General features: G+C 45.9%; 2 protein-coding genes across 5 annotated transcripts in view; both read right to left on the bottom strand.

Annotated features, from left to right (window-relative positions):
- LOC140421409 (uncharacterized) overlaps window positions 1-18237 on the bottom strand; it is a 120163-nt gene that overhangs the window by 36834 nt on the left and 65092 nt on the right. The window lies entirely within an intron of this gene.
- LOC140421413 (uncharacterized) overlaps window positions 12600-18237 on the bottom strand; it is a 122613-nt gene continuing 116975 nt past the window's right edge. For 3 of the 4 annotated variants that reach the window (XM_072506087.1, XM_072506085.1, XM_072506086.1), the window contains exon 2: window positions 12600-17040. In XM_072506087.1, coding sequence (XP_072362188.1) covers window positions 15609-16451 — 843 coding nt within the window. In that variant the 5' untranslated portion in view covers window positions 16452-17040 and the 3' untranslated portion in view covers window positions 12600-15608. The remainder of the gene's footprint in view (window positions 17041-18237) is intronic. The other variant, XR_011946745.1, reaches the window with a different exon arrangement.

The following is an 18237-nucleotide window of genomic DNA, read 5'->3' as shown; positions in this document are numbered from 1 at the left end:
AGGAAGACAGAGTACTGGGCTAATGGTAAGATTCTTGGCCATGTGGATGAGCAGAGAGATCTCGGTGTCCATGTACATAGATCCCTGAAAGTTGCCACCCAGGTTGAGAGGGTTGTTAAGAAGGCGTACGGTGTGTTAGCTTTTATTGGTAGAGGGATTGAGTTTCGGAGCCATGGGGTCATGTTGCAGCTGTACAAAACTCTGGTGCGGCCGCATTTGGAGTATTGCATGCAATTCTGGTCGCCACATTATAGGAAGGATGTGGAAGCATTGGAAAGGGTGCAGAGGAGATTTACCAGAATGTTGCCTGGTATGGAGGGAAGATCTTATGAGGAAAGGCTGAGGGACTTGAGGCTGTTTTCGTTAGAGAGAAGAAGGTTAAGAGGTGACTTAATTGAGGCATATAAGATGATCAGAGGATTGGATAGGGTGGACAGTGAGAGCCTTTTTCCTCGGATGGTGATGTTTAGCACGAGGGGACATAGCTTTAAATTGAGGGGAGATAGATATAAGACAGATGTCAGGGGTAGGTTCTTTACTCAGAGAGTAGTAAGGGCGTGGAATGCCCTGCCTGCAACAGTAGTGGACTCGCCAACACTAAGGGCATTCAAATGGTCATTGGATAGACATATGGACGATAAGGGAACAGTGTAGATGGGCTTTAGAGTGGTTTCACAGGTCAGCGCAATATCGAGGGCCGAAGGGCTTGTACTGCGCTGTAATGTTCTATGTTCTAATCTGTTCTATTGCTCACTCTGGTTTAAGTTTATGTTGCGGTTAATAACAGACAAACTCTGTCCTCCCACCGATCTGATTAGAGTTTCCAATGAGTCGATTCTGTGGAATGGAATGTCTTATCAGCGTTTCCACGGTGACCTGTCTGCAGTGAAGGAATGGCTTATCAGCGTTTCCACGGTGACCTGTCTGCAGTGAAGCGCCTGCTTGAGTTTCTAACTCAGACTAAACTTCTCTCTCCCATAACACACATTATATCAGACATTGGATGTCAATGTATTTCAGCCATGTTATGTTAATGTCTCCAAAACCCTAAAAGGAGTTTCAGATACACAAACTTTTAAATGTGGGAGGACAAGTTGATAAAGTGTCTAAAAAACACATGGGATCCAAGGTTTTATAATTCTGGGCGTGGAGTACAAAAAGGACAGAGGTCATGTAAATCTGGACAAATCATTGGTTAGACTGCAGTTCAAATATTAGATCAGGTTTTGGGGATTTTACACCAGGAAGGATGTGAAGGCCATGGAGAGGGTGTAGAAGAGATTCACTGAGATGATCCCAGGGAAGAGAGGCTTTAGTTTCCAGGAGAGATTAGAGAAACTGGGGCTCTTTTCATTCGTACAGAGGCTGACTGGAGATCAGAGGGAGGGGGGTTCATTCCAGCCTTGGGTGACTGTGTAGAGTTTGCACTTTCTCCCGTGTCTGCGTGGGTTTCCTCCGGGTGCTCTGGTTTCCTCCCACAGTCCAAAGATGCACAGGTTAGGTGGATTGGCCATTCTAAAAGATTTCCCCTGAGTGTCCAATGGTTAGGTGGGGTTACATGGATAGGGTGGAGGAGTGGTCCTCTACATTGGCCCATCAAACGCTCCCATGATAGGTTTTGCACAAGGTTGGATACAATGTAAATGTATCAGTGGTTAGCACTGCTGTCTCACGGCACCGAGGTCCCAGGTTCGATCCCGGCTCTGGGTCACTGTCCGTGTGGAGTTTGCACATTCTCCCCGTGTTTGTGTGGGTTTCTCCCCCACAACCTAAAGATGTGCAGGGGAGGTGGATTGGCCACACTAAATTGCCCCTTCATTGGAAAAGATGAATTTAGTACACTAAATTTTTTTTAAAAATCAATTCTACTAGTTACATCCTCAAAATTGAAGTTTCCCTTCATAAATCCATGCTGAATCTGTCCAATCCTGCCACTGTTTTCTAAGCGCTCAGCTATAAAATCTTGATTATGGATTCAACAATTTTCCCCACTTCCTACATCAGGCTTCCTGGTCTATAATTCCCTGTTTTCTCTCTCCCTCCCTTTTTTAAATAGTGGAGTTACATAATCCACCCTCCAATCTGCAAGAATTGTTCCTGAGTCTGTAGAATCCTGGAAGATGAGCACCAATGCATCCACTATTTCTCGAGCCACTTCTTTAAGTACTTTGGGTTGCAGATTATCAGGCCCTGGGAATTTATCAGCCTTCAATTCCATCTATTTCCCCAACACAATTTCTCTACTAATATTGATCTCCTTCAGTTCCTCCCTGTCAGTTCTCATAATTAATTTTGGCTAATCCAGCTTTTTATAAGTGATGCACGATCAATAACCTCAGAAACGAGATTGGGGACATTTGAAGGCTTTAATACACCAGATGTTTCCCCCAGCTGCGCAGGTACAGAAGAAAGCGGCTGGGGCGGCACGGGCTCTTATACCCCGCCTTGCAAGGCGGAGCTAACATACAAGCTTAACTAATGGGAACAAGTACATTCTCCACCAATGGTATTCCGGCATTACTAGGTACCGTAATCCTCCTAACACAGACTACCACATTCACCCCCTGTAAAAAATGAGTCCGGCGGGGGTGCTGGCTTCGTATTACACGTGGTAAAAGTGGTAGAAGTTACAGTTATGAAGGTACGTAATGCCTCCGTACAGTGTTTTGCCTCATTACATCTTAACTATTTACAACAGTAATGTACATTTCAAAAGGAAGCAATTAGTTGATCGGGGGCCCTGGTCATCCTCTGCGATCGCTGTAGCCTTGGTGGTGATGCCGGTGGAGGTTCGGGCGTCTGTGACTCCGGGAACGTGGTTTTGGCTTCTGTGGTAGCTTCATCACCCCTTGACGTGGCTGGTGGAAGGGCCGACTGACTTGGGAAGGGGGCGGCTGTGGGGTGCGCCGGTGGGCAGGGCCTAGACGGGGCCTGTGGAAGAACCGATCCACCTGGGAAGGGGGCGGCTGTGGGTTGCGCTGGTGGGAGGGAGGGTGGGACTAGTCGCGGGGGATCCAGTGGTGTGGGGATCCAGTGGGCGCTAGGTCCCGTAGGGAGACCGTATCCTGTTGGCCGTCGGGGTACGCCACATAGGCGTACTGAGGGTTAGCGTGGAATGATGGACCCTCTCGATCAATGGGTCCGATTTGTGCACCCACACATGTTTTCGGAGCAGGACGGGTCCGGGAGCTGCCAGCCAGGTCGGGAGCGAGGTCCCAGAGGAGGACTTCCTGGGGAAGACAAGGCGACGTGCATGAGGTGTTTGGTTGGTCGTGGTATAGAGCAGTGACCGGATGGAGTGGAGGGCATCCGGGAGGACTTCCTGCCAGCGGGAGACTGGGAGATTCATGGGCCGCAGGACCAATAGGACGGTCTTCCAGACCGTTCCGTTCTCCCTCTCTACCTGTCAATTTCCCCGGGGGTTGTATCTGGTCGTCCTGCTCGAGGCAATGCCCTTGCTGAGCAGGAAATGACGCAGTTCGTCGCTCTTAAAGGAGGACCCCCTATCACTGTGTATGTAGGCGGGTAAACCGAACAGCGTAAAGATACTATGGAGGGCTTTTATGACGGTGGTTGCGGTCATGTCAGGACAGGGGATGGCGAATGGGAACCGGGAGTACTCGTCAATCACGTTCAGGAAGTACGTCAGGAAGCGGTCGGTGGAGGGGAGGGGGCCTTTGAAATCCATACTGAGGCGTTCAAAGGGACAGGATGCCTTTATCAGGTGCGCTTTCTCTGGCCTGTAGAAGTGCGGCTTGCACTCCATGCAAATTTGGCAATTCCTGGTGGCTGTCCTGACCTCCTCGATGGAGTAGGGCAGGTTGCGGGTCTCGATGAAGTGGAAAAATCTAATGACCCCGGGTGGCAGAGGTCCTCGTGGAGGGCTCGGAGGCAGTCCACTTGTGCATTGGCACATGTGCTGCGGGATAGGGCATCAGGAGGCTCGTTTAACTTCCCGGGATGATACAAGATCTCATAGTTGTAGGTGGAGAGTTCGATCCTCCACCGTAAGATCTTGTCGTTTTTTATCTTACCCCGCTGTGCATTATCGAACATGAAAGCAACCGACCGTTGGTCAGTGAGGAGAGTGAATCTCCGGCTGGCCAGGTAATGCCTCCAATGTCGCACAGCTTCTACTATGGCCTGGGCCTCCTTTTCGACTGCGGAGTGGCGGATTTCAGAGGCCTGGAGGATGCATGAGAAGAAGGCCAAGGGGTCTGCCCGCTTGGTTGAGGGTGGCCGCCAGAGCTACGTCAGACGCGTCGCTCTCGACTTGGAAGGGGAGGGACTTGTTGATGGCGTGCATCGTGGCCTTTGCAATGTCTGCTTTGATGCGGCTGAAGGCCTGGCGGGCCTCTATCCACAGGGGAAAAACTGTGGATTTGATCAGTGGACGGGCCTTGCCTGCACAGTTGAGGACCCACTGGGCATAGTAGGAAAAAAACCTAGGCAGCGCTTCAGGGCCTTGGAGCAGTGCGGGAGGGGGAACTACATAAGGGGGCGCATGCATTCAGGGTCGGGGCCTTTCACTCCATTACGCACTACGTAGCCGAGGATGGCTAGGCGGTCTGTGCTGAACACACATTTATGATTGTTATACGTTAGGTTAAGGATTTTCGTGGTTTAGAGGAATTTTCGGAGGTTGGTGTCGTGGTCCTGCTGGTTGTGGCCGCAGATGGTGACATTATCGTGGTATGGGAATGTGGCCCGTAAGCCATACCAGTCAACCATTCAGTCCATCTCTCGTTGGAAGACCGAGACCCCTGTTAGTGACACTGAAGGGAACCCTTAAGAAGTGGTAGAGCCGCCCATCTGCTTCGAAGGCAGTGTATTTGCAGTCACTAATGCGGATGGGGAGCTGGTGGTAGACGGACTTAAGATCCATCGTGGAGAAGACCTTGTATTGCGCAATCCTGTTGACCAGGTCGGATATGCGGTGGAGAGGGTACGCGTCAAGCTGCGTAAACCTGTTGATGGTCTGACTGTAGTCGATGACCATCCTATGCTTCTCCCCGGTCTTTACAACCACTACTTGAGCTCTCCAGGGACTGTTGCTAGCCTCAATGATGCCTTCCTTCAGTAACCATTGGACCTCTGAGCTAATAAAGATCCGGTCCTGGGCACTATACTGTCTGCTCCTGGTGGCGACAGGATTGCAATCCGGGGTGAGGTTCGCAAACAGGGAAGGCGGATCGACCTTGAGGGTCGCGAGGCTGCGGACAGTGAGAGGGGGGGGGGGTATAGGGACACCGAATTTGTAAGTTAGACTTTGGAGGTAGCACTGAAAATCCAACCCTAGGAGTGTGGCTGCGCAGAGATGGGGAAGGACGTAGAGTCGGTAGTTTTTGAACTCTCTTCCTTGAACTGTGAGGTTAGCTACACAAAACCCCTTTATCTCTACTGAGTGAGATCCGGAGGCCAGGGAGATTTTTTGATTAATGGGGTGGACGGGGAGAGAACAGCGTCTTACCGTGTCGGGGTGTATGAAGCTCTCCGTGCTCCCAGAGTCGATTAGGCAGGACGTTTCATGCCCATTGATAAGCACCGTCGTCGTAGCAGTCAAGAATGTTCGGGGCCGAGACTGGTCCAGGGTCACCGAGGCTAATCGTGGCAGCAGTTGGATGTTCTCTTCGGGCAGTGTGTGGTCAGCCGAACTGGGGTCCTGGGAGTCCATCCAAGATGGCGGCGCCCACGGGTCGCACATGGCTGGGGGTGCACAGAATGGTGGCGCCCATCCATCGCACGTGGTGTCCGCGGGACAAGATAGTGGCGCCCGGAGGCCACACGTGGCCCTGGAGGGGGAAGATGGCGGCGCCCGCTGGCACACGGGGTCCGTGGAGAGAGTTGTGGTGGCGGTCCGTATTCGCCTCCGGAGACTGCAGCGACCGCCCGGGCCTGGAATACCGCCACGAAGTGGCCCTTTAGGCCGCATCCCTTGCAGGTAGATGAATGGGGCGGACAGCGCTGTCGGGGGTGCTTGGCTTGCCCGCAAAAATAGCAGCGGGGCCCTCCGGGATTGCCAGGCCGTGTCGCAGCACAAGCTTGTGGGGGATGGGAGATGCCTCGGGGTTGGCTGCGGGAGGGTTCCACGCTGCCCAGGGGGCTGCCGCACGGTCGGGGACGTAAGCGCGGGCATTTCGGGAGGCCACTTCCAGGGAGCCGGAAAGAGCCCGTGCCTCCTTGAGGCCTAGTGTCTCTTTCTCCTGCACTCGCTGGTGGATTTGGGAGGACAGCATACCTGCAACGAAAGCGTCCCGGATCAAAAGTTGTGTGTGATCGCTCGCCGAAACTTGTGGGCAGCTGCAGTTTCTCCCCAACACCAGGAGCGCACGGTAGAATTCTTCCAGTGATTCCCCAGGGATTTGTCACCCTTTCGCTAGCCGATGTCGAGCGTAGACCTGGTTTACAGGGCGAATATAATGTCCTTTCAGCAGCTCCATTGCTGTATCGAAATCGTCCGCGTCCTCGATGAGGGTGTAAATACTAATGAGCTAATTTTACCAGATTTCTGGGCTCACCCTCGAGTGCAGGACTAGAAGTTTCTGTTCTCCCGTGGGTGTGTTTTCGGCCGTTCCGAGATATCCGTTGAAACACGCCAGCCAGTGCTTGAAGGTTGCCGCTGAGTTTGCCGCGTGGGGGCTGAGTTGCAGACACTCCGGCTTAATTCGAAGCTCCATTCTTTTAAATCTAGCGTATTAAATTGATGCATGATCAATAACCTCAGAAACTATATTGGAGACAATTGAAGGCTTTAAGACGCTAGATGTTTCCCCCAGGAGCGCAGGTACAGAAGAAAGCTGCTGGGGCGGCATGGGCTCTTATACCCCGCCTTGCAGGGCGGAGCTAACATACAAGCTTAACCAATGGGAACAAGTACATTCTCCACCAATGGTATTCCGGCATTACTAGGTACCTTAATACTCCTAACACGTCCCTAGTAGCCCGGCGCAGGATCCTACTCATGTGGAAGGAGGCGAAACCTCCCGGACTGGAGGCCTGGGTAAATGATATGGCGGGGTTCATTAAACTGGAGCAGATAAAGTTTGCCCTGAGAGGATCGGCTCAAGGGTTCACCAAGCGGTGGCAGCCATTTCTCGACTACCTAGGGGAACGTTAAAGGGAAGACAGATAACCAGCAGCAGCAACCCAGGGGGAAGGGGGGGAGGGGGGGGGGGGGGTTAGTTTAGTTTAGGTCAAAGATAATGGGGTTTTGTTACTTGTGTATTGTTAAAAATTTCTGTATTGTTATTGTTGCGTTTGCTTTGTAAGAGGGGAAAAATTGTTGTTTGGCAAAAAAATTTCAATAAAACATATTTTTAAAAAAAACATACTTCTAACACAGTCTACCACAATAAGATATGAGCTAGTTTCCCTAACTTCTTGATTACATACCAGAGAAGACACACTGAAACTGGTAAAATTAGCTCATTAGTATTTACTTGAATAAGCACGCCGCACGTCATTCAATTACATTCCTTATCCTCAGCAGAGCTGCTAATTCTAAAATACTAGGATATAACTGGGGGCCGGTTGAGCTCAGTTGGCTAGACAGCTGGTTTGTGATGCGGAATAAAGTCAACACCGCAGGTTCAATTCCTGAACTGGCTGAGGTTATTCATGAAGATTGCCTTCGCAATCTGACCCCTCGCCTGAGATGTGGTGATCCTCAGGTTAAATCACCACCAGTCAGCTCGCCCCCTCAAAGAGGAAAGCAGCCTCTGGTCATCTGGGGCTCTGGCGACTTTAATTTACTAACAAATAAGGCTAAGTACAAATCATTAAAGTGACAGATCGTGCTTGGATTTGAAGATTCTCCAGCTCTCCCTTCGCCTGTATCCATCTTGTGGATCGTTCTAATTCAGTATTATTTCTTCCAAGCCTCCAATTGTCCAAACTCAATTCCCTTTTCCTTCAATGTTACTCCTGTTGACCATAACCAGTGTTTTCCGTTCTGTCCTGATTGGAGTATGAGTCAATGCCTTGATGATTTTAAAATGTTTTCTCCTTTTACGGTCACATTTTTAAAAAAAATTACGGAATGTGTGTGTCATTGGCTCGGCCAGCATATTGCTCATCTCCAGAAGCCCTTGAGAAGTTGGTGGTGAGCTGCCATCTTCATCTGCTGCAGTCCCTTAGGTGTGGGTACACCCACTGTGCTGTTATGGAGGGAGTTCAAGGATTTTGACCCAGTGCCAGTAATATATATTTTCAAATATATATATTTCCAAATAGGAATGGTTAGTGATTTGGAGGGGAACTTCCAGGTGGTGGTGTTCCCAGGTATCTGCTGCCATTCTGCTTCTAGATGGCAGTGATCCTGAGTTTGGAAGCTGCTGCCTAAGGAGCCTTGGTGAGTTACTGCAGTGCATCTTGGAGATGGTACACATACCTGCCATTTTTCATACGTGGTGAAGGGAGTGAATGTTTGTGGATAGGGTACCAATCAATTCTTTGTCCTTCTTGAGTGTAGTTGGTTCTGCACCCATCCAGACAAGTGGAGAGTATTCCATTACATTCCTGATGTGTCTTGTAGATGGTGCACAGGTTTTAGGGAGTCAGGAGGTGAGTTACTCGCTGCAGGATCCTAGCCTTTGATCTGCTCTTGTAGCCACAATATTTATGGCTAGTTCAGTTTGGTTTCTGGTCAATGGTAACCCCTAGGATGTTGACAGTGAGGGATTCAATGATGGTAATGCTATTTAATGTCAAGGGGCAATAGTTTAGATCCTCTCTTGTTGGAGATGATCATAGTCTGGCATTTGTGTGGCACAAATGCAACTTACCACTTGTCTGGATAAACCTAGATATTATCTCGCTGCATTTGGCCATGGACTGCTTCCTTAACTGAGGAGTCGCAATTGTGCAGTCATCAGCGAGCATCCCCACTTCTGACCTTATCATGGGAGTCCGGTCATTGATGAAGCATCAGCTGAAACTAGTTTGGCCTGGGACACAGTTTGAGCATGTCTGGGATTCATTCTTCAGTGAATTTCACAAAGCATTTCTGAATTAGTTGTTTTATATTTGACAAATCACATCTGCACACTCACACCGATATTCTCACATGAGGCTACAAGGGCTCCATCCAATGCAGACAATTCAGAGACTTTCAGGTGATCTCATATTAAAACATAGAATTGTTTAAGTCTAATTGCAATCAACCCATCCACCAGTGTTTGTAAATAGTTCACTCGATTGTTATAGTTTGAACAAGACTGAACAATTAGGGAGGACAGGAATTTCAGATGGTAAATTGAAATACTTTAAAAAATATATATATACATAGCGATACAGAAGGAAAAGGGTAAACTGATCGATACAGAAGGAAAAGGGTAAACTGATCGATACAGAAGGAAAAGGGTAAACTGATACATACAGAAGGAAAAGGGTAAACTGATCGACACAGAAGGAAAAGGGTAAACTGATCGATACAGAAGGAAAAGGGTTAACTGATCGATACAGAAGGAAAAGGGTAAACTGATCGATACAGAAGGAAAAGGGTAAACTGATATATACAGAAGGAAAAGGGTAAACTGATCGACACAGAAGGAAAAGGGTAAACTGATTGACACAGAAGGAAAAGGGTAAACTGATCGACACAGAAGGAAAAGGGTAAACTGATCGATACAGAAGGAAAAGGGTAAACTGATCGATACAGAAGGAAAAGGGTAAACTGATCGATACAGAAGGAAAAGGGTAAACTGATCGACACAGAAGGAAAAGGGCAAACTGATCGATACAGAAGGAAAAGGGCAAACTGATCGATACAGAAGGAAAAGGGTAAACTGATCGATACAGAAATAAAAGGGTAAACTGATCGACACAGAAGGAAAAGGGTAAACTGATCGATACAGAAGGAAAAGGGTAAACTGATCGATACAGAAGGAAAAGGGTAAACTGATCGACACAGAAGGAAAAGGGGAAACTGATCGACACAGAAGGAAAAGGGCAAACTGATCGACACAGAAGGAAAAGGGTAAACTGATCGATTCAGAAGGAAAAGGGTAAACTGATCGATACAGAAGGAAAAGGGCAAACTGATCGATACAGAAGGAAAAGAGTAAACTGATCGACACAGAAGGAACAGGGTAAACTGATCAATACAGAAGGAAAGGGTAAACTGATCGACACAGAAGGAAAAGGGCAAACTGATCGATACAGAAGGAAAAGGGCAAACTGATCGAACCAGAAGGAAAAGGGTAAACTGATCGACACAGAAGGAAAAGGGTAAACTGATCGACACAGAAGGAAAAGGGTAAACTGATCGATACAGAAATAAAAGGGTAAACTGATCGACACAGAAGGAAAAGGGTAAACTGATCGACACAGAAGGAAAAGGGTAAACTGATCGACACAGAAGGAAAAGGGTAAACTGATCGACACAGAAGGAAAATGGTAAACTGATCGATACAGAAGGAAAAGGGTAAACTGCTCGATACAGAAGGAAAAGGGTAAACTGATACATACAGAAGGAAAAGGGTAAACTGATCGACACAGAAGGAAAAGGGTAAACTGATCGATACAGAAGGAAAAGGGTTAACTGATCGATACAGAAGGAGAAGGGTAAACTGATCGATACAGAAGGAAAAGGGTAAACTGATCGATACAGAAGGAAAAGGGTAAACTGATCGACACAGAAGGAAAAGGGTAAACTGACTGACACAGAAGGAAAAGGGTAAACTGATCGACACAGAAGGAAAAGGGTAAACTGATCGATACAGAAGGAAAAGGGTAAACTGATCGACACAGAAGGAAAAGGGCAAACTGATCGATACAGTAGGAAAAAGGCAAACTGATCGATACAGAAGGAAAAGGGTAAACTGATCGACACAGAAGGAAAAGGGTAAACTGATCGACACAGAAGGAAAAGGGTAAACTGATCGACACAGAAGGAAAAGGGTAAACTGATCGATACAGAAGGAAAAGGGTAAACTGATCGACACAGAAGGAAAAGGGGAAACTGATCGACACAGAAGGAAAAGGGCAAACTGATCGACACAGAAGGAAAAGGGTAAACTGATGGATTCAGAAGGAAAAGGGTAAACTGATCGATACAGAAGGAAAAGGGCAAACTGATCGATACAGAAGGAAAAGAGTAAACTGATCGACACAGAAGGAACAGGGTAAACTGATCAATACAGAAGGAAAGGGGCAAACTGATTGACACAGAAGGAAAAGGGTAAACTGATCGATACAGAAGGAAAAGGGTAAACTGATCGACACAGAAGGAAAAGAGTAAACTGATCGACACAGAAGGAAAAGAGTAAACTGATCGACACAGAAGGAACAGGGTAAACTGATCAATACAGAAGGAAAAGGGCAAACTGATCGACACAGAAGGAAAAGGGTAAACTGATCGATACAGAAGGAAAAGAGTAAACTGATCGACACAGAAGGAAAAGAGTAAACTGGTCGATACAGAAGGAAAAGGGTAAACTGATCGATACAGAAGGAAAAGGGTAAACTGATCGACACAGAAGGAAAAGAGTAAACTGATCGATACAGAAGGAAAAAGGTAAACTGATCGATACAGAAGGAAAAGGGTAAACTGATCGACACAGAAAGAAAAGTGTAAACTGATCGACACAGAAGGAAAAGGGTAAACTGATCGATACAGAAGGAAAAGGGTAAACTGATCGATATAGAAGGAAAAGGGTAAACTGATCGACACAGAAGGAAAAGGGTAAACTGATCGATACAGAAGGAAAAGGGTAAACTAATCGACACAGAAGGAAAAGGGTAAACTGATCGACACAGAAGGAAAAGGGTAAACTGATCGATACAGAAGGAAAAGGGTAAACTGATCGATACAGAAGGAAAAGGGTAAACTGATCGACACAGAAGGAAAAGGGTAAACTGATCGATACAGAAGGAAAAGGGTAAACTGATCGACACAGAAGGAAAAGGGTAAACTGATCGACACAGAAGGAACAGGGTAAACTGATCGATACAGAAGGAAAAGGGTAAACTGATCGATACAGAAGGAAAAGGGTAAACTGATCGATACAGAAGGAAAAGGGTAAACTGATCGATACAGAAGGAAAAGGGGAAACTGATCGATATAGAAGGAAAAGGGTAAACTGGTCGATACAGAAGGAAAAGGGTAAACTGATCGACACAGAAGGAAAAGAGCAAACTGATCGATACAGATGGAAAAGGGCAAACTGATCGATACAGAAGGAAAAGGGTAAACTGGTCGATACAGAAGGAAAAGGGCAAACTTATCGACACAAAACAGATTTATACCATTTCTCTTGGTTGATCAGGCTGTAAAAACATAATCCCTCTTGTACCCCTTCTTTGACAACAATTCTGATGGGAATCTTGCTTTGGGGATTCCAGTTCTTGGCTGGCAACAGACCTTCTCCTCGGGTATTAAATACCTAAGTAGATCCTCCCTCAGTTTGAATAAACTGGATAGAACTCAATGGTTGGTCAATTTCATACCTGAATCGGTTTGATTGGGTTTTAACCATTTGGGTAAATGTCGCAGATCGGGATACAATGGGAATGTTTAATGTATCCCTCCCATCATTGTGTGACCTTCCAGTTCCAAATAAGGTTACCAAGGGAATGAAGACTCGTTGCTAACGATCATATCAGATCATACATTCCTTCTCACAGAAGCTGTAATATAGAATTTAAAACAGGCTTAGACAGTTTTAGGTACAACCAAGTCTATTAACACAACCACTAGCAGATTATTAAATCTTCAATTAAAATCAACTGAGGCACACTACTTATTTAATAATTTGTTTCTGATGAGTGAATAATTAATACACATCATTGATTAATATAACCGATCAATTGCTGAATACAAAATGCCCTTTTCATTTAAATGTTAAGTTTCACAATGGCTTCCTTGATCTTATTAGCTTACTTCAGTAAACATAAAATGTAGCTCATCTGAAAATGAATCATTTCTACTGAAACGAACTGCCTAGTCCCACTTATATGTGTCTGTAAATATCTTTGCTCACCTCCCCCTGAATGCGTCAATGTCTTGGGCAGTGGCCAGTTTATCAAATGCAATTCTCTTTGAACGTTTATCCACAACGATGCAAACATCTCCAAGAGAGCCATCAATTTATTAGTCTCATCTACACTTTCCTTTCATTAAAATATACATCAATACCACATTGATATATTCCACTGAACTACACCCACAGTGAGGTATTCCAATTCCCATTTAGTGGGGTTATTTTTCCTTAACTTTATTCCTGTGCTCAACCACTTCCTCTTATACAATTTTACACATCCCATTAGATATCTCATTCATGAGGCTTTGAGAAACGTTACTGTCCAGTACTCCTACCTATAAAACAGGAATCAGACATTTCAATTTGATTCCAGGTATCAACAGATTATTTTCAAAATTAGTTCAAATTCAATTTGCAGTATTGTGGGGCTGGTGGGTTTAAGTCTTCAATTTATTTCCCCAGAGGAAACCTTCTTTTCCGATTCCCGGGAACCACCCAGACTGGTTGTCATCAGGTTTTGTTCTGAATATTTGATAATCCCCCTCAGCTTCAGATAAATTTCCCTTTCGAAGTTTGAAATAGCAAAGCTATAATTTTACTTCATCAATTTTGGCAATTGTTGAGGAAAAATATACCAGCGCTTCGAGTTTTCGCCAAAGGTCCTTTATTTAACACAAAGTTTGTGGAGGGAGTTAGAGTGACCACTCTATTAGGCCTTCTAATTAGTCCTTCTAATTGTCCCCACTTTACAAAAGGCAAGGCAGTACTTTATATGGTACAATAAGCAATATTTAGAAAAACGAGGCATTCCTTTGATAAGCCCAGAGACAGAAAAGCGAGCAGAGTTAAACAACTTGAATTCCTAGTCAAAGGACAATAATAATTGTCTGCTGTCAGCAACAATGTGCAGCTGTGCACTTGTTTACATGGTCTGACCTTCTGCCTATTACATGCAGAACTTCTTGACTGAAATAAGGCTAATATATCCATCATGCTTTGCCAAGTGCCTATTGCCATGAAATATAGTCAAGCAACCGGTTAAAAAAGAATACAGGGTATTCAGGCAACTAATCGGCCAACTACAGTCCCTTCTACAGCAAAGCTTACTCCAACTTGCTGGTTATAAATGGTATTTTTACGTCAGAATCAGAAGTCTTGGCAATTGATTTGTCGGCAAGTTGCATATCTCCCATCTCAAGCTCTTTCTCTCAGAAAGTAACAAATTGCCTAAATGGTTAAGGCCAAAGTCTTTGAAAGGCAAAGCCTTGAGTTCAAATTGTCACCATGTTGTGATATTTGATGCCAGTTCTTGAATTCAGAAATAAAAACCCTCTCGATCTCTTGCTGCAGCATCAGCACAAACCCTGGAAACCTGTTGAATCCACTTGGATTTGTCCAAGAGCCCAATGGGTTAATGTGTTCAGGAGAACAACCAAAAATGTGAGAGCAGAAATAATCCCGAGTTAATGATGAGGTGTTATTGTTCAGTGGTTACATTCCCATCACTGAGTCAGGAGGATGTGGGTTCAACTTCAGCTCCAGAAACCTGACCATAAAATCCGGCTGGTATTCCAATGCTGTACTGAGGGAATACAGCACTGTACTGAGGGAATACAGCACTGTACTAAGGGAATACAGCACTGTACTAAGGGAATACTGCACTGTACTGAGGGAATACTGCACTGTACTGAGGGAATACTGCACTGTACTGAGGGAATACTGCACTGTACTGAGGGAATACAGCACTGTACTGAGGGAATACTGCACTGTACTGAGGGAATACAGCTCTGTACTGAGGGAATACAGCACTGTACCGAGGGAATACAGCACTGTACAGAGGGAATACAGCACTGTACTGAGAGAATACTGCACTGTACTGAGGGAATACAGCACTGTACAGAGGGAATACAGCACTGTACAGAGGGAATACAGCACTGTACTGAGGGAATACTGCACTGTACAGAGGGAATACAGTACTGTACAGAGGGAATACAGCACTGTACTGAGGGAATACAGCACTGTCTATCAGAGGAAACCTTCCAATATAACCCCATCTGCTCTTGCAGCTGGACATTAAAGTTCTGCTGATGATATTTCGAAGGAGGAAGTTCTCTCGGGTAAACTGCTCAATATAAAGCCCTCGGTGATGAGCACTGAACAGATAATCTGATCATAATCATAGTTCTGTTTTGAACTCACTTTCTTGCTTCACAGATGCTGCCTGACCTGCTGAGTATTTCCATCATCTTATTTGTGTTTGTTGGAGCCTGTTGTACACAATCTGGCTGCCACATTTCCTACATTACAACAGTGACTATATTTCAAAAGAACCTCATTGTCTGTAAAGCACTTTGGGACATCCTGAAGTTGTGAGAGGTGCTATATAAATACAAGTCTTCCATTAACAAAGGTGAAAAGATCCAACAATGGAACAGTCAGTAAGAGCATATCAATCAGTCTCCTCTTATCTTAGAGAAATCCAGGATTCCAACACTGTCCATTTAATGCAATTCATGTCCATTCTGTTAATCCCATTAACTGGGCTGGGGTTTAACATCAAGGGAAATAAATCTGAACTGTCAAAATGAACATGGTTCATTCCTGGGTGTAGGAATCCAATCCCTGTAATCACATGTGAACCCTCTGGTGTGCCAGACGATTGGATGGCCGAGTGAATCCCCTGCCACACACGGGGCAGGTGAACGGCTTTTCCCCGGAATGGAGTCGCTGGTGTTTTGTCAAATCACTTCCGCTTTTAAAGCTCTTCTCACAGTCAGAACATTGGAATGGTCTCTCATCAGTGTGAACAAGTTTATGTCTCCGAAGCTGAGATTTCAAAGCAAATCCCTTCCTACACTCAGTGCAGGTAAAAGGTTTCTCCCCAGTGTGAATTAGCTGGTGATCCCGGAGATTATATGGATTAGTGAAATTCTTCCCACAATCAGTGCAGGTGAACGGTCTCTCTTCAGTGTGAATACGCTGGTGTCTGAGAAGGTGTGCCGATTTAATAAATCCCTTCCCACACACGGAGCAGATGAACGGCCTCTCACCAGTGTGGACACGCTTGTGATCAGTGAGGTGGGAAGAACAAGTGAATCTCTGCCCACACTCAGAGCAGTGGAATGGTCTTTCCCCAGTGTGAACCCGTAGATGCTCAGTGAGGTTGGATGAAGACCGGAAGCTCTTCCCACACTGAGAGCAATCGTACGGTTTCTCTCCAGTGTGAACTCGCTGGTGCGACGTTAGGTTGGATGCTGAAGTGAATTCCATTCCACAGGTGGAGCAGATAAACAGCTTCTCTCTTGTGTGAATACGTTGATGAATAATTAGATTCCCAGCATTCTTATAGCTTTTACCACAGTCAGAGCAGTTGAAAGTCTTCTCCCTGGTGTGACTACGTTGATGAATTTCCAGCCCTGATGGGGATTTGAATCCCTTCCCACAGTCACCACATTTCCACGGTTTCCCCATGCTGTTGGCGTCCTTGTGTTACCAAGGCAGTGACGTAGGGGTATTGTCACTGGACTAATAATCTAGAGACCCAGGGTAATGCTCTAGGGACCCAGGTTCAAATCCCACTGTGGCAGATGGTGAAAATTGAATTCAATAATGATCTGGAATTAAAAGTCTAATGATGACCATGAAACCATTGTCAATTGTTGTAAAAACTCATCTGGTTCACTGATGTCCTTCAGGTCTGGCCTACATATGACTCCAGATCCATAGCAATGTGGTTGACTTAAATGCCCTCAGGGATGGGCAATAAATGCTTCCACAACCAGCAATGCCCACATCCCATGAACAAATTAAAAAAACAGGTCTCTCCCCACTGTGAATGGTGCGATGTTTTTTCAGGCTGTGTAACTGATTAAAGTTCTTTTCAGTCAGTTCACTGGAACATTCTCACTCGGGTGTTGTGGGGGTCTCGGTGCTTGTCAGTCACAATGATGTCTCCGATCCTTTCCCACAGACAGAACAGACAAACATTTCTCCTTCCACATTCAAAAGCTGATGATATTCAGATCCTGATGACCGTGTCAAATCCTCTCCTTCCAATCCCCTGTAAAAGGAGTTGACAGTGTCAGTATCACTTTCATTCCAAAGAAACGAATATCTGGATTTCCAGAAAGCTTTTGACAAGGTGCCACACAAAAGGTTGCTGCATAAACTAAAGATGCATGGCATTGAGGGTAAAGTGGTAGCATGGGTAGAAGATTGGTTAACTAACAGAAAGCAGAGTGTGGGGATAAATGGGTGTTTCTCTGGTTGGCAACCTGTAACTAGTGGGGTCCCTCAAGGATCAGTGTTGGGCCCGCAGTTGTTCACAATTTACATAGACGATTTGGAGTTGGGACCAAGTGCAATGTGTCAAAGTTTGCAGACGACACTAAGATGAGTGGTAAAGCAAAAAGTGCAGAGGATACCGGAAGTCTGCAGAAGGATTTGGCTAGGTTAGGTGAATGGGCTAGGGTCTGGCAGATGGAATTCAATGTTGCCAAGTGTGAGGCTATCCATTTTGGGAGGAATAACAGCAGAATGATTATTATTTAAACGGTAAGATGTTAAAACATGCTGCTGTGCAGAGGGACCTGGGTGTGCTGGTGCACGAGTCGCAAAATGTTGGTGTGCAGGTGCAACAGGTGATTCAAGAAGGCTAATCAAGTTTTGTCTTTCATTGCTAGAGGGATGGAGTTCAAGACTAGTGAGGTTATGCTGCAATTGTATAGGGTGTTGGTGAGGCCGCATCTGGAGTATTGTGTTCAGTTTTGGTCTCCTTTCCTGAGAAAGGACATATTGGCACTGGAGGGAGTGCAGAGGAGATTCACTAGGTTGATCCCAGAGTTGAGGGGATTAGATTATGATGAGAGGTTGAGTAGACTGGGACTGTACTCATTGGAGTTTAGAAGGATGCGGGGGATCTTATTGAGACATATAAAATTATGAAGGGAATAGATAGGATAGATGCGGGCAGGTTGTTTCCACTGGTCGGGGAAAGCAGAACTAGGGGGCATAGCCTCAAAATAAGGGGAGGTAGATTTAGGACGGAGTGTAGGAGGAACTTCTTCACCCAAAGGGTTGTGAATCTCTGGAATTCCTTGCCCAGTGAAGCAGTTGAGGCTCCTTCTTTAAACGTTTTTAAGAAAAGGATAGATACCTTTCTAAAGAATAAAGGGATTCGGGGATATGGTGTAGGGGCCAGAGAGTAGAGCTGAGTCCACAAAGATCAGCCATGATCTCATTAAATGGCGGAGCAGGC

This window comes from Scyliorhinus torazame, chromosome 5, assembly GCF_047496885.1.
Source record: "Scyliorhinus torazame isolate Kashiwa2021f chromosome 5, sScyTor2.1, whole genome shotgun sequence".
NCBI classification, from domain to species: domain Eukaryota; kingdom Metazoa; phylum Chordata; class Chondrichthyes; order Carcharhiniformes; family Scyliorhinidae; genus Scyliorhinus; species Scyliorhinus torazame.
This window is presented reverse-complemented; position numbering and strand designations above follow the sequence as displayed.